At 41.1% G+C, this 21,360-nt stretch overlaps 1 protein-coding gene across 13 annotated transcripts in view; it reads right to left on the bottom strand.

Annotated features, from left to right (window-relative positions):
* The window catches only part of CEP350 (centrosomal protein 350), a 68,751-nt gene that overhangs the window by 31,141 nt on the left and 16,250 nt on the right, over positions 1-21,360 (bottom strand). For 6 of the 13 annotated variants that reach the window (XM_064664189.1, XM_064664197.1, XM_064664193.1 and 3 more), the window contains 19 exons: positions 20,899-21,009; positions 18,375-18,488; positions 14,772-14,915; positions 13,500-14,155; positions 13,040-13,161; positions 10,749-11,800; positions 9,959-10,112; positions 8,995-9,158; positions 8,224-8,413; positions 6,670-6,890; positions 6,397-6,560; positions 5,751-5,909; positions 5,420-5,551; positions 3,834-3,970; positions 3,339-3,458; positions 2,718-2,884; positions 1,998-2,194; positions 1,267-1,451; positions 342-429 (listed from right to left, as the gene is read on the bottom strand). In XM_064664189.1, coding sequence (XP_064520259.1) covers positions 342-429; positions 1,267-1,451; positions 1,998-2,194; positions 2,718-2,884; positions 3,339-3,458; positions 3,834-3,970; positions 5,420-5,551; positions 5,751-5,909; positions 6,397-6,560; positions 6,670-6,890; positions 8,224-8,413; positions 8,995-9,158; positions 9,959-10,112; positions 10,749-11,800; positions 13,040-13,161; positions 13,500-14,155; positions 14,772-14,915; positions 18,375-18,488; positions 20,899-21,009 — 4,277 coding nt within the window. The remainder of the gene's footprint in view (positions 1-341; positions 430-1,266; positions 1,452-1,997; positions 2,195-2,717; positions 2,885-3,338; positions 3,459-3,833; positions 3,971-5,419; positions 5,552-5,750; positions 5,910-6,396; positions 6,561-6,669; positions 6,891-8,223; positions 8,414-8,994; positions 9,159-9,958; positions 10,113-10,748; positions 11,801-13,039; positions 13,162-13,499; positions 14,156-14,771; positions 14,916-18,374; positions 18,489-20,898; positions 21,010-21,360) is intronic. The other 7 variants (XM_064664195.1, XM_064664200.1, XM_064664202.1 and 4 more) reach the window with 5 other exon arrangements.

Genomic DNA, 21,360 nt, shown 5'->3' with positions numbered 1-21,360 from the left:
CCCTCTCAAGAACACACTCAAAACTGCCACAATGCCCTTGCTGTGGGTTTGTAATGACTGCAATTACATGATGAAGTAAGTAGGCTCAACTTCAGCAGCAAAGAACAGGAGATCAATTAATTAATTAATTAATACTCCAAAGTCTCAACCAGTGAGATTACAGACACAGAAGGACCCATTGAATATGACCGAAATCCAAATAAAACCTACAGGTAAGAAATACTGTCAGCTTCCTAACCAAAAGCTGGTATGGAGTTTTCTGAATTCTTAGCTTTTACAGTGTCTGAAACGTTTAATGGGTACACAGGGGTTTCAACAGGATTTTCCTATAAGGCAGTTACCTTTTCCTGCTGTAATCTCAGCAGCAGACCACGCTGCCTCTTTCGAATAGGAGGCATCTTATCATCCTCTCCCTTGTCTCGCAAGTGCCTGCAAACAGATTGGAAGAAAGAATAAAAGTACAAATAATTATTATTCTGTATTATTATAAAGTAATCTTAAGTAATAAGAAAAAAGTGCACAATGGGCCTTTCACTCTTTAAAGTGAAAAAAAAAAAGTTTCCTCTTCCTAACTTGCAGAAGGGTACATGCCTGTGCTTAATAGTGAAATATTTTGTACCACATAGTCAGACAGACACAGTTAAAGGGCCAGGTAACATGAGATCTCACAGGAATCTCAGGGCACAAGCTCTGAGAGGTAGCAGGCTCACCATTTGAGAAAGGCAGACAGAAGGACACTTGGATCACTACCTCACAATCCTTTGTCAAACACATGACAAGAGATCAGTAGTGTCACTGGGTACTTCAACTGGCATTCCAGGACAAAGCATATGTTAGGTTGAAAACAAATCATTAAGTACAACATGTATCCCAATTCCCAAAATGTGGCCTGAGTCAACTAAAATTACCTCAGATAACCATCAAGCAAAGAAAGGTGGAACTGTTTCACAGTTTTATATCTTCCTGAACTAAGACTTGTAGAGTAATGGTTGGCAACTACCTTCTCTGACTGACAACAAATCTGATATTCTACTGTTTAGGTGAAACACTCCTTTATACAAACCACATGCAATGTAAACATCAAAGCATACTTATAAACTGGGCCCTGTTCTTTCCAAGTCCCAATAACACTTCTATAGGTTACTGATGTCAGAAGATTAGTTCAACCATTGATATTTAGTAAGGGAGGAGTGAGGTGGAAACAAAACCTTAAAAAGTACAAGGAAATGATCAGTCAGCAATAACATATATTCAGAGCTGTCTTACTTCTTCTGGTGTTCCAGCCAGGCTAGTTCAGCCTTGGTCTTCTCTTTCAGAGCCTTCTCCCGGAGCCGAAGCAGAGAGGACTGATGAGCTGCTCGCATTTCCTCCTCCTTCATGTACTGCCTTACCATCTCCATGGTAAACTTAGAGAAACTATCTTGCCCCCCTGAGAATGGCATGCTTAGCTCCTACAAGGCAAGACAAATGTGGCATGATTTGATAACACAGAAATGCCAAGGCTTTCTTCAATTACAAAGTGTGTGTGTGTGTATACAGATACAGACACACACAAAAACAGATGGGAAGCTGTTTTTTCTCTAAGCTTTGTGCAGACCAGCTCTTTCTGCCCTGGGCTGTGTGACAGTTTTGGGACGTCCCTGCTTCGACCACAGAGATGAGCCATCCTCCTGTATTTCCTAGCTGTGTGTTGGCATAGGAGGAGGACTTAATCCACTGGGCTTTTATAACCCACCTCAAAAGGTCACTCCTCTTCTCCAAAGCCACAAGGTAGAGGCCTGGATGGACTGTTCCATAAGTCATCACACTTGTACAACAGTAACATACAGCATGATTCATACATCTCTCTGTTTTGGGATGCCCAAAGAACCAACCAACCACAGGGAGGAAAAGAACCCTAAAGCTTGCAAACACAACTAAGAACGGCTCACTTGAAGCTCAACAGCTCAACCATTTCAGCTCAGTTTATTTGACTTAACTATGGTTGCTTGACCTACCTTGATAGATGACAGAGCTGTTTTTTCTGGGGACACTTCCTCATCAGAATCATCTCGACTACCCCGCTTCTTCTCCAGGTTATTTCTGCGATGACTCTCAGAGGGCAGCAAAGACCGAAAAGATTTTTCTTCAATCTCATCCTCTGTCATGGACTCATCAAATTTCAGGGAATACTCAGTTGCAACAGAAGCAGAATCTGAGGGAGAAATCAGGGCAGTGTCTTTACATACTCAGGTATGTAACATGAATGCAGTTTTACTCTGTCTCATCCCAGTAAAGTTAAGGGGGCAGGAAAGTAAGGGAGATAACTACTCTAATGCAGAAAAATGAGTGTTTAGGAAATAGTGATTTTGAGTTACAGGACATCATGAAATACTGTCATCCAGCTTCAAAAGACCTAACAGACTTCTGTACACAGGTATAAATAAACTCCTGGGGTTGCTGAAACATTTGGCATTCAGCCTGCAGGTTCAGCAAGTGAACATCTGGCTCAGCTAGCACTGCAGAATGTAGAATCACTCTCACATGCAGAATCTCAAAATTCCCATCTCATTGTGCCATCCTCTGTTACCTCTTAAGAGACTACGATTCACCTGGTGTTCAGCTTTCTTGACACATATTCCCTCATTTATTTCAGAAACTGATTCTGAAACAGCACCTCCATCCCTCCTTCCCCCTTCCCACCTTCAGATCCATCACACACAAACAGTACAACCAACCCTTTTCATCCGGCAGGGATAAAACGCTGTCACTGGGCAAGGAATCATCTGCACCAGTGTGAGCCTGGTCTTCAATGCTGCTGCTTATCTTCTCACGACGGGAAAGCTTCTTCTCAATCTCCTTGGAAGATGGAGCTGAAGGGCTCTCCTGGCGGCTGCTGGTGCTACTGTGTTATCAAGAGACAATTTTTTTAAAAATTACTTTGCACATTTCAGAATATTTTATTACATTGCTACTGTATATACTATGATTAAAATTCCAGCAATAATCAATATACAATGGGTTTGGGGTTGTTTTTAAAATGAAGCTTGGTTGCTTTAAAATTCCAGGCATCATCAAGCTGCTGATTGACAGTGGGACTTGTTATTCTTATTCTACCTTAAAATCGAAATGGTTTGAAGGTATGCACAACCCCTGCTCATCAATGATGATAAACGATTGCAAACATCTCTCCTTACAGTTTTTATAAGGATGAGCAAGACACCAATACTGCTTTAGAAGTCAAAAGGACTACAGAGGCCAAAATTGTTCCAGATGGTCAGGATTGGAGAAGGGCTGTGAGAAACTTCATGAGACCTAACTAGATCAGGTAAATAAATAGTAAATAAAGAGCTTCTTACCTCTGATCATGAACCTTTGATCTTGAGGACTCTGAATAACTATCAAACATGGCTGAATACATCTGTTTTGAGTCACCTGTCTCCTCTTTACCTTGTGATATGGCACCAGACTCACATTTCCTAAGAAGAGGAAGTATTTTTGGGTAAATCTACATTGCCTTAAACCAAAGAGTAACACAGTTTTCCCAAGCTTTTGTCAGTTTACTAGAAGTAGTAACAGCTAAAATTTCTGCTAAAAGATCACTGGAAGCTTAAACTAATTAAACCATCCCACAAAACATTTAGGTCAGCCTTTTCTGCTCTTTTATACAGAGCTTCACAGAACCAGTAATGTCACCTTTGGCATAAACTGTTAAGGTCATACAGATGGAATCCAAGTTCTTCTTAAACTCTCACTCATTATGACATCTTAAAATTTGATGCAAGAATAGGTGAAGCAAAATATAACAAATCTTACTTCCCCCCCTTCCCAAGATGTGAGACATGAAGCAAAACCTGTTTGTGTCAGCTCGGGCCCTCAGCTGTTTCATGAACTCCGAATGGTGCTGCCGCTGGTGGTCAAACAAGGCGGTGACGGGAGCAGCTGGAGCACTGACAGGATCCGAGGTCTGGCTCCGTGCTAACTCTGCCATCTGAGCACAAGGAAGAACAAGGCAATACAATGAGTTTATCAGCATCAAAATGTTTCTGAAAGAGAAAACAGTGATTCTGGCAGGCAATTTAGTGATTTACTGAACAACTGTGTAAGATGGGTTTATGATGGTTTGTTGTTACATGTGTGTCACTTCTGGTTGTGGAAGTGCACATGGCTCTGTGGATGCATATTCCTCCATACTCTATTCCTCTATATATAATAAATAACAGTATACATCCAAAAATATTCCCAGCACACTGGTGAGAGGCATTTCCACTGCTGCATTCCAGTTACAATAAATGGTTGTTCAACTGAGTATCTGGAGTCACTTGTGAATGGGGATGGAAAAGCTACCCTGCTGGCCCACCATCACTGACCAGGTCATGCTCTCTTCACTAGCATCTCTTATGCTCAGATTTCAAACTTACAGCAAGACTTGAAAAGATTTAAAACCCTACACCAAATAAAAGCTGTCTCTGTTTCTTCTGCCTCGTTTCTCAGTTGGTTTCATCCACTTCATCACTATAAAGTACAAATGTTTTTTTGACTTCTGTCAGTGACTAATATACTGCAGGTACTTGAGCTGCCTGAGCTTTTCTACTCCTTCAACCCATTCTTTTCTACTCAAAAATTATTTAAGCTTCACATATTTGGCGGAGCCCAGAATATATCAGTATTATTTTACAATTCCATTACTCATCATAAAACCAGCTCAGTGAGCACCAACATGTACAAAAGCTGTGAAGAAACAGTTCTGTTCAAACTCATCAGCCTTCTGCACTCCATCCCACAACCCTAAACCCACAGTCACTGCACTTACTAAACCGTGATGGAACAAAAGCATTTTTTGGTTACCATGTTCTTATCTATGTGTGAAGTAGCTGATACATGATGGGAACAAGGAGTATAAAAACTGATAAACTGATATATAAAACTGAAAAAAGTAAATGTTCTGTATGCCACAAGAAGAACAAAGACTTGAAAAAAGAAAACTTCAAACTGTGTATCAAGTTAAGAGCTTTGCTGAAGATCCTCTCCTCTCCTTTTTATTAATTTATTGTTCTCCTACCTTCAGAAATAAGCAAAACTGCAATTTCTCTGCTTTTCTAATTTAACTTCCCTATGAAACAGACCAATCCCTGATGGAGTGCAACTTTTACAAATTAAAGATGCTGTGTTCACTATCATCCATCTATTGTAGAAGAACAAACTTCTTTTCAGTTCATTAACTGGAAGATCATAAGAATAGTGAACAAGGATTTAAGGCTGCTCACTGACTTCTAAGAACGATGCCAGAGAAGCTCCTTTGAAGTCCTATCCTTTGTCACGTTACGGAAATGAAGTTGTACTGAAAATGACACTGAACAGAAAATAACTTAAAAGGCAAAAAAGTGTTCACAACAATACTGAAACGAGAACAGCTTTTCCCTTTCCCTGAGGGCCTCACCTCCCGGAGCTGGTGAGGTGCATCTGTGGTGAGCAGTGCAGGTTCTGCCTGCTTGGCTGCAGCGCTGCACGGGGGCTCCTGCCCGGCCTCCTGCCGCGACTGGACCAGCTGCTGCAGTGACTCTGCATGGACCTATGCAGAAAACACAGCCAGTTCAGCCTTTCAAAACATTCTGGCTATAGTAACCACAGACTTATTTCTCAAAGTCTGGGAGAAAAAAAGTTTGAAAGTGGCCCCTAAGAGGGTTCTTCTAGCTATATTGAAGTATTTCAGCACTTCCATATGTTCACAGCTTCAAATTAAGAACACTTGTAGGCACGGATTTACTTACAGCATTTTGCCTGTTACACACTCCACATTTGTTGAAGGGCAGCATTACCTGAGCTGCCTTCTGCCTTGTCTCATCTAGCTGTCTCTGACTTTCTAGAGCTTCTTGTTCAGCCTTGATTTTCAAAAGAGCTAAGTCCCGTTCATGGCGCTGCTGTTGTGCCTACAGGTTGGGAAAACAAGTTTAATAATGCAAGTTAAATATAAAGATCTGTTTTGTGATCAATTAATTCAACAAACTTGATTAAACCATCTTGTCAACACAAGTAAACTTCAACCAAAAATATCCTTTTCATGGAATAAGACAAATGATCCAGCCTGAACAGCTCCACTGCATTGGATTGGGATCCAACATCAAACCAGTAAACAATCATGTTCTGATTTGACTGAGAAATACAACCAGAGCAGTGATTCCAGCTAACAGTACATTAATGACAGATATTCTACAGTCACTAGTTCCTTGGTGTCAACTTAAAATAAGAAAGATAACACGGGTCAATCCTGAGAAATTGACATTATCAGAGATGCTCCACCATGCCCATTACGATTTCTCTGCACTGCTAACAGAAGCCTAACTTGCTTTCACTTGATTAATTTTCTTGCAAAATGAAAAAGTAAAAGGTTGAGACAAGGAAGTATTTTCCTGTTACCTTTAGAATCTGAGCCAAGGAAACACTCTCCTGCTGGGCAAGGGATATGCCTCGCACTCGTTCCAAATCCGAGAGCTGTCGCACGGACTCCTCGATGGCACTGAGGTAGTTCAGCTCTGCTGACAAGCGATGCTGGAGCCCAGCGGGGGAGAAGCGCATACACCCTGCAGGACAACACTGACTGGTCAACCTCCACAGACTTCAGTGTCCCACATCAAAAACCAAAGCAAAAAAACATTACGGCTGCTCTGGGATCAGTAACCAAAAACTCACCGCTCGCTGAGGCTGCTCCTGCTGCAGAGCGACTGGTTCCCAGGCTCAAGTCGTGGAAGGCTGCGTTAGGCTTCAGCCCTGGGGCTGAACCTCCAGAAAAGCCAGCAGGTGACTTGACTCTTTCTGCTGCGTTGCCCACAGAATCCAGCTGCAACATTTTTTGGGAACTGGGAGATGGGGAAGAAGTTGGTGTCTTCTGGGATCTTCCCTTGTCCGAGAAACTGACAGTGAAATGAAATCAAAAGGAGTCAATATTGTCCTCAGTGCAGCCATCTGATAAGACAATAAAGCAATAACCTTGTTCTTCCATTTCTATACACCAAACAGATCCACACAAAGGGCACAGCCTGTTAAGGTTTGCATGGGCCCAGTCTGCCTTTAGGAAATGCCCTCACGAGATGGGGTTTGTCCGTCTATCCCAGTTTAGGGTTAAGTTTCTAGAGCACCCTATTTTTCTCCCAAGTATTAAACCTAGTTAGCACACACAACAATTAAAAAAACCCCCAACTTAACAGTGTATCTACATGTTCTACATGGCCAGACAAGCAGTTTCAATGCCTCCTGTCAGGAACTTGGCATGAGAAAGTCAGGATGCAGTTATCTGGATGTGCATTTAAAAAACTAAACAGGTTGCTACCAGCATATGGAAGCAATGATTGTGATAAGCCACTGCTCTGAGTCTTGATCTCTTTCATCAAAATGCAATGAAATGCCTGAAGGCCAAAATTTGACTTGAACAGTTCATAAAATACTACAGTAACACTTCCTGGAAGCAAATTAAAGACATCTCTTTTCTTAAACATACAGAAAATTATGCAAACACTTCTTAAATTTACTATTCCAACTTTACAAAATCAAAGGGGATTAACAGCGGCTGCTTAAATCCTTTAGGAAGACATTCTGCTTTACCTGGCACATCTTAGGAGGTCATAGGACCTCTCAAACCCAACACTGGATGTCAGCAGAAGTTGCCAATACAATTCAATACCTCAGCACTGCTTTACACTGATACAGAACAAGAGATCATTCAAATTATTTGATGCTTTTTAGAAAAAAATGCAGTGAAAATGGAATATTTCATAACCATATTAATCGCACAATTAGCAGAAAAACTGCATTTTTAGGCAGGTATAAAGAGGATGCAACAGAAAATTAATGTTTCTTCCATTTTTAATATGGTCTTTTACAAGGATTGGTTCACCTCTCAAAAAGCATCAACTCACAGAGCTGGATAGGCTTGTGAGTACTAGCTGAACACAAAAGTAGCCAAAAATGTCTGTGTATCTACTGAAAAGAGCAAGATGACTGCATAGGTTGACTAGCTATTTCCCTCCTGACACACTTCTCACAGACCTTTTGTCAATGCTTAAGGTACTGAATATGACAGGACACCAGGTTTCATATTTAAAATACAGGGAAAAAATGTTTTCCACATGCCCATCTTAATAACGTTTGATCATTCATGTTGCTTCTCTTTTGCATATCCAAAGAAACAGCCAATAACACCACCAAACTTGATTATATTTGCATAAAGGCTTATAACATTCCTGTTACCTCAGCAGGGAGTGTCCAGACAAGTTTTCCAGGGTACTGTCTGTATCCGGGTTCTGCTCATGGTCTTTACTAGAAACTCTGCTACTCGATAAGGATTTCTTTGCCTGTTGGGATCCCCACTCTAATTCAGACAGTATTTTATCTTCTTCCACAGAAAAGTGGTGAGAACTTCCATTGAAAGAGTCCAACCCTAAGAAGCAACAACAGTGCCAAAAGTTTGTTTGGTCCGACATGTGAATATCTTGCCATCATGAGCCCCAAAACAATACATCAAGGAACCAAACCATGAGTTTCTTCACACTTCTGTAAGGCACAGGTTCCCATGTATTTATTAATTTGTGCACCTATGGAAAATGTCTGTGACCCAAAGACAAAGCATTCAGGCAAATTTGTTGTTGCCTTCATAAACAACTGTGGTTGTAATTCTGATTACTCAGCAGCCTATTGGCATTTTCTCAGTACAGAATCTAAGGATAGTTCCCACATGATATTAATATTAACTGACTTATTAGAGGGCTGGTTTAAGAAAGGAGAACTTTTCAATGCTGTTAACAACCTCTTGCTTATGTAATTCTGACTATATTTTAAAGTCAGAATAATCAGGGTCAAAAAGAATTTAGGAAGGAATCATTAGAAGAAAACGCAAATCATTCTATCAGCATTAGATCACAGTTTCCAGATATGAAGAAAGACTGCAATTTTCACAACAGGAAAACCCTAAAACCTCCCTCAAAGAAACCAAATAACTCTTGAGTCAAGTATTGCACTTACGTTCCTTTTTCCCTCTCCTTCTTGAGGAAGTAGAGGAGCGAGAAGATGCTGCAGACCGTGGTCCAGAAGAATGCTGAGAAGCAAGTTCCACAGATCTAGGCTCATGGGGAGATTTCCTCCTTGGAATTTCTTCCTGAATGCTTGAATTACTGCTGCCAGCAACACTAAAAAGGAGCACATTGTCAGTGACTAAGGACTTTCAGCTCCCACATTATACCGCGCACAAGAAAACCACCACACTTGAAATTAGAGACAGAGGACTAAACTGCACAGATCAGCCCATCTAGAAAAGCATTGATTTTCAGACTTAAAACTATGACAGCCAAGACACTGGGAAGTTTGACATGATATTGAACATATTGAAGCGTGCTTCCAACAACAGGAAAAACTAAAAGACAGATAACAACCATCCTCTCCAACGCTAACTCTAAAGAAATATTTGACTCCAGACTGGAACAATATGACTCCAAATGTGACTGCATTTCAGATAAAGTTCTTACAGACAACTTATATATCCATTACTAAGCATTCCCAAATCCTTACTGAAAGTAATCATAGGCTTTTTACAAAATTTCGAGGTACTGAAAGGATTTTAACACTTTCAAATATCTTTTCTATTTTTTATATATTACAAACACTAACCAACAGAGCATTACAGCAGCCACACAAGCCGAAGAACTAATTTTCACCAGACTACAAAGGATAAGACTCTTGCCTAAAGCTACCTGTCCAGCCTGAAGAAGAACAAAAATTAGACAGAGAACAGGAATCCAATTTTTATGTCTTCAGCATGCTGGCTGCTATATGAACTGCAAGTCCTAAGGAACTGCTTTCATCACTTTGACCAGTATTACAGTCCAGCATAGCAGAAAAGATATGCAGCATTTTATGAAACCAATTTTGTATTAACTATTTCCTGTCAAATCCTGCATTTTTATTTTTACAAGAAGTCTAACACAGTTACCTGAGGTCACGTGCAATCTTCTTGTCTGTTAAAGTGCTACTTCCCTGTGATGAGACAAAATCATCTTCATAAGAAGCCACACTCTCCGGAGGGCTCATGGTAGGAAGCAAAGGGCGCAGCAGGGCAGACCCTCCGTTCAGCCTTTCATCAAACACTGAAGTGTGGACAAAGAAAGGAGAGGACAGAAGTTATCCAAAAGGTGCATCGAATAGATAATAAAACTGCAGGAACTAAAACGCTCCCACCCCCGAGTTACAGTGACTTCCTTTCAAACACAAAACCATCATGAGAACAGCAGCACAGCCATCCCATGGCAGTTTAACACAAAAGAAGAAGCACAGTCTTCCTCTTTTTTTAAAATTACTGAACACTTTACTTTGTTAACACACTCCAACTAAAACATTCTTGAAGAGCACAGTGCTTTAGAGTAGAACCATTTGCAGGAACTTTAATGCAATCATTTTTGAAGGAAATGAAATGAAGGGAAAAAGAACGAAAACCCACAACATAAAAATCAACTTCTCGGAAAACATTCCTCCTCAAAATGAGGAGTTCCAGGCAAGAGTAACAGTACTCATAAAATGAGGGATAAATCTGTACAAAAAATGAAAATGAAACAGAGCATCCTGCATGAGACAACTGTAAGTCATGCCTTACACAAATTCATGTTTGAGACTTCAAAACCACATTCTTTACCTGTGAAGCATAAAGTGTAAGGAGCAAGAAGACTAGGAAAATATCAATTCTCAAGAGAAATGTGAGAAATTTTGAGAAATTTTTCCATTTTTACCTTTTCCATGAAGCTGATAATTTTTAGCAAAGATGTTGATGACACTGTGGGGACTTCCTTTGGCCAGTTCCTCCCAGGGCCCCTTGCTGTGGGTGTCATTTGTCTGAGGGAAAAGCGGCGAGTACTTCTCAGCTGCTTTCTGAAACTCCTTTATGGGCTCAAAAGCGTTTCTCTCCCGGATGCAGAAATCCTTCTCTTTTAATGTCTCCAGCATCTTCAGTGGCAACTGTTTGTGCTGGCCTCCTTCCTCTTCAGAGAGGTTTCCATCACTCAGGAGAGGCCCTTCGCTGATGGAGTCGATGCTGGACTCGTGAGGAACGACGACTTTATTCAGAGCATAGCCCTGGTTCTCACGGCCCAGGGAGTCAGTCTGTCTCTTGGATAAATGTCCTAGGATCCCCTCATGCCTGTTGGCAGCAGGAGACCTCAATCCAAGGCTGACTACATCAGTAAGAGGCCTGATGGTCTCAGGGAGCTTTTTAAATTCACTAAGGTTGCCTACCCCAGGAAGGTTGTCATCAAAGGCTGTATGAGACACACAGGCACCCAACATTTTTTGAATTCTGGCTGAAAAAGCATCTTCGTTTTCCTCTCTCACAGGAGGACTCACAGCCTTTGCCCACCGTCCATCATCTTGGTTTTCTTGCATAAATTCTGAGTTCCAAATGGTACCATAGTTGATACCAGCCCCAGCCAGCTTTTTGGCTTCGCTTTCAATCCTGCTGGAAAGGGAAGCAGCTGTAGCTTTCAAAGCTTCAATGCGATCTAGTTTGCTCTTATATTGGCCAGCAGGAGGTTTTGCTAAGAGATTTTGCTGCGCAGCAGGGGAATTCAGGTATGGCTGAGGCCCCAGTGATCCCACAGGCGCAGAATGGCTCCTCCTCCCTGCCAACACCGCATCACACTCCTTTGACAAAAGGTCCATCTGCTCCAGACTCCAGTGCTGGGAACAAGGGCCCCCACTTGAGCCCAAGAGAGCTTGTGGATGAGAGAGCTGGACTCTTGGGCTTAGCCTGTCTGGCTGTACCCAGGGAGGCTCCATCAGCTCGTTCCTGAAATGAAAAGTCAACATCCACATTGAGGACTTACACTTGTTTTAAACTGAAGTATGAATGTCACAAATTTAATTTTCAGGATGAAACACTTTTTGGTGGTATCAGAGGGGCAAAGAATGGGACAGTAAAGAGTTACACAATGTTATTTAATAAAAAAATCAACAAACCAAACAACACAGCACCTTCCAAATTTGAAATGCCACTTATGGTGTACTGTTTGTTTTAGAGTTGTAACAAGCTGAGGTTTTTCAGCAGTAGCAGTAAGACTTATCCGAAAGGGAGAAAACTTTTTTTTTTCCTTATCACTTGCCCATGTTCAGAATTCTAGGAAACCTGGAAAGTCCCTCACAAAAAGCTGCTTCTCTGATTACTGTGAGGGTCTCTGAATAACTTTAAGTCTTATCTCTCCTCTACTATCAGCAATTACATTTTTTCCTTTCGAGTTACACTAAGAGTCTTTACTATATGGTTTAGCAGCTTATTCTACACACAGTAGCACATGTGCTTCCTTGAACTTTTCCAGAAAGTAAACAGGTCTTGTTGAATTTACAAAATCAGTGTTCAGATATTGAAACAAGTATATATTCAGGAAGCAGACATTCATTATGTAGTTAAAAAATGTAGACACACTTGCACAACCAGGATAATTAAGGATATTCAAGAAACTTCAGGATTTTTAGTTCCTTATATTTAAGTGTCTGGTCAGGCATCTTGACTTACAGTACGAAAAACTCTGGTAACACAATGAACAATTTAAAGTTGGGAAAGCATGAGAAGAAATAGGGAAAGGCTAGTTCTAAGCAGAAGCAGAGGGTTTTGGTACTTTAGAGACAGTAACTAAAGACTGAATCAAAGAAAATAGATGAAATACAAACATTGAAAACATCAAATGAGAAAACCCAACACATGTATTCATACAATCAGCTCCTCTTGCCCGATGCCAATGGCAGAGGAAACAGTGTCCCCCCATATGAAATACATATCCCACCCATGTCACCAAAAGATTACCAGCAACCACCACTCATTTATTTATTTACAGACTCACAAACCAGCCACAGCCAAAGTTCTCATATGCTCTCCTGCATCAGCTTCCTCTTTACTGCAAGGACACGTTTTAGTTGCCGTAAAGACAATTACCCTCACTGGAACATGAACTCAAGAGCTGAGTCTATTTTCACCTCTCAGAGATGAAAGCAGGAGTATTTTCCTCTCTCCCAAAGGCCCCCAGTTCCTCACCTCAGCAGCGGCTGCTGCGGCTCCGAGAGCGACATGTCACTGCTGGAAGATGCACTCGGGGGACGCTCCTGAGCCTTGTTTTCTTTGTCGGATTCCCCGGAGGGCTGATAACCAGGTCTGGGCTAGAGACGAAGACAAGCAGAAAAACGCATTTTCAAAAGTCTGTCGTAGTCCAGAAACTCTTGCCTCATTAAAATTGCAAGGGCTAATATCCAGAATTCAGATTCTACTTATAACAGAAAGATGAATTTCATTCATCTTTCTAGTAGGCCCTGCTGTGCCCAAAAGCAGCTGCCAGCAAGGAGGCTGCACACTGAAATCACTACCTTTAAGCAAAAGCTACACATTTTTCTTTGTTCTTTTTTCTTAACTGACCAAGACAAGTCACGACCTTCCTAAACATACGACCTCCTATTCCTGCAAACAACTGCAACACACTAAGTTAGTGAATCAGCTGTACCTGTGCTTCCTGCACCGTAGGCAGCTGAGGTGGCTCTTCTAAAAGTGTTCGTTCCAGCAATAGTTTAGAGTAGGTTTCCTGTAACCGTTTGGCTGCTGAAGGCTCAGGAGGAGGCACATGCTTTGCTTTAGCAACAGCCTCCTTCTGTTTTCTGTAGAGCTCTTGGAGCCTTTTGTTTTTCTGTTCTGTTGCCTCTTTTTGTGCTTTCTTCTCTTCATGCTGCTTCCTCTTCCTCTCCTCTTGCTGCCTGATGATGTACTGACGAACCTCATCGCTGTCATAGTGGCGTTTCTTAGAGATCACCTGAGGCTCCTCACTGGCAGCCACCTTGTCTGGTTTCCTTTTGGTTGGACTGTGGCTCCTGGTGTTTTGAGTGGGCAAAACAGATTTTTGATTCTGCTTTTCCACATCTTTCTCTTGCTTTGTACTCATGGAATCCAACTGCAAGTCGTCGAGAATTCCACGTATCTCCACGGGCAGGAAATCCTTATTTACGGAGGCATGATCTTCTCGGTTATCATCTGGAAGAGCAGCTTCCAGTTTTTTCTGGTTAGACTCAGACTGTACTTTACTTCTTGACCTTTCAGAGCTTCTTGAAGAGCTTTTGCGGGTGACATCCAGTCTAGAATCTGATCCTGTCCTTCCAATGCAACCTGCTAAAGAATAAGACATCAAATATTTCAACTAACAGTCAAATTTGGGAAAACACATGCCATCACTCAAACAGCTGCAAAAGTGAGGATGAAGGAGGAGCGCAGGATCTCGCTGTAAATGTGCTTTTGCTTCATTCAGTGTCATGGTCTGAATGTGGCAGCCTTTGCTTAGACTTAGCCCACACTCTGTATACTCTTAACAGCCTCACCATCTCACAGGCATAAGCAGCACAGCAGACATCACAGTCCCTTATTTGCTCCATCTGAGATTCTGGATAAATTCTGAAAAGGGCTGGTGGGGGAATCATTGAATATTTATGATGCACATGGATGACATTATACTGTATTTCTAAGAACCACAATTCCTGTTAAACAGGGATGCTCAATCATAGCTTACACATTACAAGGAGCACACTGGGAAAATTCACCTGACCCGTAGACCACTGCTAGGCATTCCTTTCCCCACTAGCTTCAAGTGGCAAAGACAGGCTCCAACCTGTATCCCATCTTTTCCAGATCCTGATCATATTCTATCTCAGAAGTCTGCACCATTCTGCAGACGTGCAGTGTTATATAAGAAATTAAGTAAAATAAGTCCAGTGATAAAAGAACAACTCACCAGACTTGGCAGCTCTCTCTCGTCCTGTTCTGTCACCGGATACAGCTCTTCTCTCCTGTTCTATTCTGGGAGCTGGACCCAGTATCTTTTTGACCAGCTTTTGTCCCTCCCGCCAGGAGGATGCATTTATCACATAATTTCCACCTGCACAATAAGCAATAAGTAAATGTCAAGCACTAGGTGGATTTTCCATGGTATCAAAAATAAGGATTTATTGCAGCCATTCATCATTTCTGTGCCATTTCATTCTGCATAAGTGGTACAGACTCAGTTACACAAAACAGTCATAAAACATTGATGCACCATGAAGACACCCCACAGCTGCCTCAAACATCTACCAGAGCTTCACCACACACACAGTGCAACATCCAAAACATACTGTAACACTACAAAAACTGATTTAAAAAACAAGAAAGTGTTATACACTTCTCAAATATATAAACAAACCTTTTGGGAGAGGGGAAATATTTGTAGAGCTCAAATAAGGCACTCAAAATAAGAGAAAAAAAGATAAAAGTACCTAAATTGTTGTAATAAGAGGAACAAAAATAAAGGTGAGATACAAAAAACACTTCACCTTCCTATGGAAAGACAATTAGCTAATATTCTAGGAAAAAAACCCAAAACCACTTAATATTTTTACAGATAATTAATTATTGAAATAGGTGTCCTGTGAGGAGGTTAGTGAGCAACAATGCTAACTCACTGTCCCTTAGCTGGGATTTCTGTGCCAGCAGTGAAAATAGTTAAGATGACCCTACTAGTTGATCCCTAATTGAAGGACAGAGTACCCTGCAGGTGACAGATCCAAATGTTATTTGGATTATTTTTTCATCCTACATATAATTAAATGATAAAAACTGGGTATGGTGGCATCTTTACCTAATATTGGGTACATTAAACATTGTATTTATTCAACTCACCTTTCAACCCACTAACTTCCAATATTAGTAATTATTTTTTTAAAATAATGACCTTAAAGAGCTTTGGAGAAAAATGCCATATAAAAAAAGAAAAGAAAATGATCAATAACCTAATTCAGACCATTTAGCAGTACTTTATTGCTAGAAAAGTACCTAACTTGAATACACAATTTGCAGTTGATTTTTAGCAATTCCATTTCAGGTTCTACCTTCAAGAGCTCTGTCTAAAAAACCCAGTCACTGCAGCATGAGATCGCCACAGCCAAACAAAAAAGGGACTGTACTGGGCACACCAGCACTTTGAAGACGTGATACCAACAATGTCAAGTGAAATCCAGGACAGCTGAACAATTGTTTTGGCAATCCCAGTCCTCAGTTCCCAACCCCCTTTCTTCTCTTGCTGTTATTTTAACCCAGAAGCCTGCAGCCCACTCTTCATCCCTTTGCTAACAGCACTCCTTGCTTGCGCTGTAAATTATCCAAGTATTTTATAAAGCTGTCACTCGAAACATGTCGCTACAAGCCCTCTTTGAAACAGAGGTATCGACCACAGGGGTTCTCCTGCAGAACTCGCTGTTCTCAGTTGCTTCTGAGTGCATTTAAAAAGCCAGAGTTGAGTGTCATCTTCCATTTTTGTCAGCTGTTTAACCAAAACACGCTAACGGGGCGGAACATGAGCTGGGGCTATTTATAGCCCTGGCTGTGGCAAGCAGCTCCTTACGGCAACGACTGGAGGAGGATGGACCAGCATGGATGTGCCACTTAGAGCTGGTTCTTATCTGCCAGGAATTCCAGGCCACCATTTTCAACACGTTTAATCCGTTACACCAGCAGGTGGCTTTGCATGTAATGGAGGGGCTGGAGCTTGCAGTTGGCAATGGCTTGGTTGGGAGCCTCTGGGTAAGGATTAAGGAACAAACAAATACAGGAATGTTGGCGTGGGAGTCTACTACAGACCAGGAAGACAACACCCATAAATTATCCTTTAAGGAACTCAGGGACATGTCTAAATCAACAGTCCTTGTATTTATGGAGAGCTTCAACCTGCCAGATGTTAACTGGCAAGTTAACTGTCCCTCACCTGGGGCAGGGCAACCCTGGATATACAGCTGGGCTGGGGAACCGATCCCTTCACTTTTGCAACCAGCGACAGGACCCGGGGGAATGTCAGGGGACATTCCCTGTGTCAGGGGAGGTTTAGGTTGGATGTCAGGAAAAGGTTCTTCCCCCAGTGGGTGGTTGGGCACTGGAACAGGCTCCCCAGGGCAGTGGTCACAGCAACACACCTGACAGAGCTCAAGAAGAGTTTGGACAATGCTCTCAGGCACATGGTGTTACTCTTGGGGTGTCCTGTGCGCTTTGCTCCTCCCTCACTTGGAACTGTCACAAATATGTAAGATAGCTGAGTATAATTCCTTAAGTAGGAACTGATCAGCATATGAAGGAGTGAATCCATGCTTATCACTTAAAAGTATTAGCATTCATTAGCTCAAAATATTCACAAGCAGCTTCAGGATTTACAGCATGCAGAAGCACATGTTCACTCTCTAAAAAACCCTTTGTAATGATTTTTAAAGCAGGTTTTTTTCTTCAAAGTGTTTACCAATCAGGGGTCATTGTACACAGGGAGAAATATAAAACCTTAAGAGCTGCCTAAGCTGTTATGTATTTAAAGAAATTGCTCTGTGTGTGATTGCAGCCATAACTACTCACTTTGTACAAAAATTATAACCAAATATGAAGCAGATGTGGAAGTCTTCCTAGTTCTTTTGCTACCAACATCAAAGATTAACATTACTGGAAAACTAAGAAGCGCTGACAGAATTTCACACGTGGTTTATTTTATTTTCTACTATAAGGCACTGCTCCACAGTAACCTGCTTGTATCATCTGCTCTAAATATTTTAATTTTATTTAATAGTTAGTGGAATTTCAGACAATAGTGGAAAAAAGTTCTTAGCTGGTAAAAGAAATAAGCATTCCTTTATAAATATCAAGATTTGGAAGACTTGTCAGGGAATGTGTTTTTACATTCTTTCACCAACTGAGAAAGCCAGGAATGGGTCAAGCCAGAACTGAAGGTGCAGGACGGCAACAACTTGAAATGGGATGTGGAAGAACAACAGCCAGAGAAGAGTCAGGAGAACATCCTGTTCTCTGCTTCCCCACTGAGAAATCATACAAGAGAACAGCTTTCATTGCAGCCCCTCCTCACCTCACAGGGGGGCAACTCAGCAAGGCCCACTGGCACTGACTTTAATATCATCTCTCAGCATTGCTGACTGAGCTGTAGGTCAGGCTCTAACCAGCTTCAACACAAGCAAAGCAGAAACAGGATCCAGAACAGACCTACTGCCGCTTTTTGTCTGTGCTGGCCTGACAGATACCCAAGGACAGCTCCCCTCCCCAAGAAACACACACCCCTCAGCAGTTTCCACAATGTGCACACAATAAGTGGAAAGGCAGAAAATTAAAATAAACTACAAAAAAAGTACACACATCCACCACCACCAAAACCATACAAACCCCCAATGCAGCACAGTACACAAACTCACTGCAACAGCACTGTTGCACATCTGAGAAGAATTTTAAAGCATCACGCTTTCATCTTTCTTTCTTGAGACAAAACTTATATCTGAAGGACATGTGACATTCTTCCCTCTACAGTAGAAACAGTCACCTTGTTTGGACTCTGGACTTGACAACCGTGTCAGTTTTTGCACTTTCCGCACTGGCCTGGTCGCTTTTTTCTCTCTGTTTCTCTCACTGGGTTTTCCTTTTGCTGTTGAATCCTCTAAAAACAAACAAAAGCTGTCAAGTGATATCCCTCAGGGAAGAAGACAGAGTAACAAGCTTGCTTCAACATTTGAAAAACCAGAACTCAGAGGAACCCAGCAGAATTCACTGACTATCCCAAATTATAGACCTAGATCAATTACTTCTAGTCCAGCACTTTAAAACCCTCACAGCACAGGAATTTTCAACCAAAGGCTGCTTACCTACACACTGGAACACAGCAAAGCCACAGCAACACCACGACAGATTTTTAAAGTTCATTTTCCATTTTAAAAGAAACGCTGACAGTTTCACATGAACAATTGTTGGTTCTCTTCTGCTACAGATATTACATTTTACAGCACTAACATTCCACAAGAACATGTAGTTCCTTCACTCCTGAAACACATGGGCTGCTCCTTACACATTAACACAACAGCACATTCAGCATATAAGGAACTCTGTGGCCACTATTACCACTGTTTTCTTGTTCCTCTTCCCTAAAGAATGTGATCAGACAACCTGAAACAACCAGAGTGCAACCCTCTACATGGACAGCTCTGAAGATTTATTTAGATGCCAATTCTAACTTTTACAGCCCCTCATTTCAGCTGCATTCACTCTCTGATGGATGCCCATTGGAAGTATCAGAGGCAGAACAACAGGTTATGTTAAAAGATGTGGGAATAGAATTTTAGGAGTATTTCTCACCCTTAATACCATTTCCTTACAAATTTTCCAGCCATCTTTGAGGCTGGCAACAAGCACAGGGAGGACAGAATCGATGCACCGAGTACCAAAGGCCTCAATGACTGCATTTGCAGAAGTCCACCTTGTCTTCTCACCTCTTCCAGCAACAAACAGTTCCTTTCTGATACCAGGAAACTGCAGGGTGCTTCCCACTCTGTTCACATTATAGCAATTTTGTTCTAGTATGGCAAATCCTGAACATGTTTAAGACAAAATTACTGGAAGCTTGGAGTCCATACAATATCCTTTAGCCTAACTGCTGAACAAAGACGAAGACATGCTGTATGGTCTATGCTTACATGTAAAAATCAAATCTTTTTGCTGTAAAGAACAATGCTGCTGTAGATATCAGAGACCTTATAGCTTATTTTAGCACTACAGAGCACAGAGCAGTTCTGTAACACACTCAAAACACCACATGCTGTAACTTCAATACAGAAGTAACACGTGAACAGATAATCCAACAACCTAAAAATACATTTACAGTATATACTATGTGCATCACCAGCATTTGATTACCAGAAATCAGCTATTGAGGATAATCTTTTCAGGTCAGAAAGGAGACACGTTCCACAACAGCTGTTCTATGCATGGGATCAGGACAGGAGTGTGGATCAACAGACACACAGATCCTTCCTTCTGCTGGCACTAGACACATGATCCAAATGCCTTTTAAACTGGACCTCTTCAATGAAGCCTTTAAAAAAACCTGAATTTCTATAAACAACTCATAAGCATTTATATTATGCTTGTCAAAACTAAAAAAATAAATTCTAGTGTAGATTAAAAGTCTGTGGAAATTTGGCATTAATTTCACAGACTGATGCTGAACAGAGTATTTGCAAAACAATTTTGCTGAAAAGGAGCATCTCTTCTTCCTGAACTTTTTTTATGAGTGATTCCAGGAAAAGTCCTCACTAACTTATCATGCTGCACAAGTACCAGCCACTACACTATCAATACACACGGACACCTACAGGTTTAAATCTCAATGCATTTTCCTCCAGTCTTAAATGTTTTGATCAGAGAAAGGTTATTCTTAATAAGTAAACTCTTCAGCTGCAAAAGGAGAAGTTCTCTGGGGATTTTATTTTCCATTCCCTTCTTTTTTATTCACTTGATCTCTTTCTCCTCCCCCAACTCAGTCAGTCAGAAGTAATTTAATCTTACAGCACTCCACTGAAACCAGCCTAGCAAATAAAAAAGCACACTTGGGCATCCTACTCCAGCTCACCCAGAGAGAAGAGCTGCCAATGGTAGTGCAGCTTTCCAGAGTGAAAAATTCATAAAGATTGTGTCTTGGAGTAGTACATTTTAAAACAGAAGCCAAAAGTGGGTTTTGTCCTTTTAAACATGAAATTGCATTCATTCATGCAAACACATGTAAAGAAATTACAAAATTAAACAAAAGACATTTGGAGGGTGACTTTTTTTTCCTGTTTCAAAGAAAAGCCATCATTTGATTCTTTCTAATATTGGTTTTCTACTAAAAGTATTTGAATGAGAGAATGGGGTTGTTTTAGTGTTCAGTAAGTTACTCTTCCTGTGGAGAGAAGTACAATACATTTAACACCCACTGCTTCTATTTTTTGTTTCCATGACTTAAGAGTTGCACAAAATACATTTCTCTGCCTCTCAGAGAAGGCTGTGTGGCTCAGTCAGTCCTGTCTGTGGCTCACCTTTTAACTGGCGTGCTATATCTCTGTACAACTCCCGACTAACACGAAACTCGTCCGCGTGCCAGATCTTTCCATCTGGAGTGCGAATCTTTGTTTCAGCGGGATTGAAACCTGAAAGCGAACAATTCAAGAGTTTAAAGTAACTGCAAAAAATGTAAATACAGCTTTTTCGGGATGGAAGGGGTGGGAATCTGCCAAGTAAGAAAGGAACTATTTGAATTTCTAATGCTAAATTAGAAGGAAGCAATATACCGGTCTGCCACTTGCTCACAGTTGAAAAACAGCAGATTGGCTGACGAAAAGATTATTAGCAATATGAAAGGCTTTTTCAATCAAAACAATGTTACCAAGCTCTGAGACCATAAAAAAGTTATTGAAATAAACCCAAAACACCAATACAGTGAGCTTCTTTTTATTGTAATTGTAAAAAGAGACAGGAAGAATTTCAAAGGAATCAACACT

The sequence above is a fragment of the Pseudopipra pipra genome, chromosome 9 (genome assembly GCF_036250125.1).
Source record: "Pseudopipra pipra isolate bDixPip1 chromosome 9, bDixPip1.hap1, whole genome shotgun sequence".
Taxonomy (NCBI): Eukaryota; Metazoa; Chordata; class Aves; order Passeriformes; family Pipridae; genus Pseudopipra; species Pseudopipra pipra.
The sequence above is the reverse complement of the archived record's forward strand: the minus strand, read 5'-3'. Positions and strand labels throughout refer to the sequence as shown.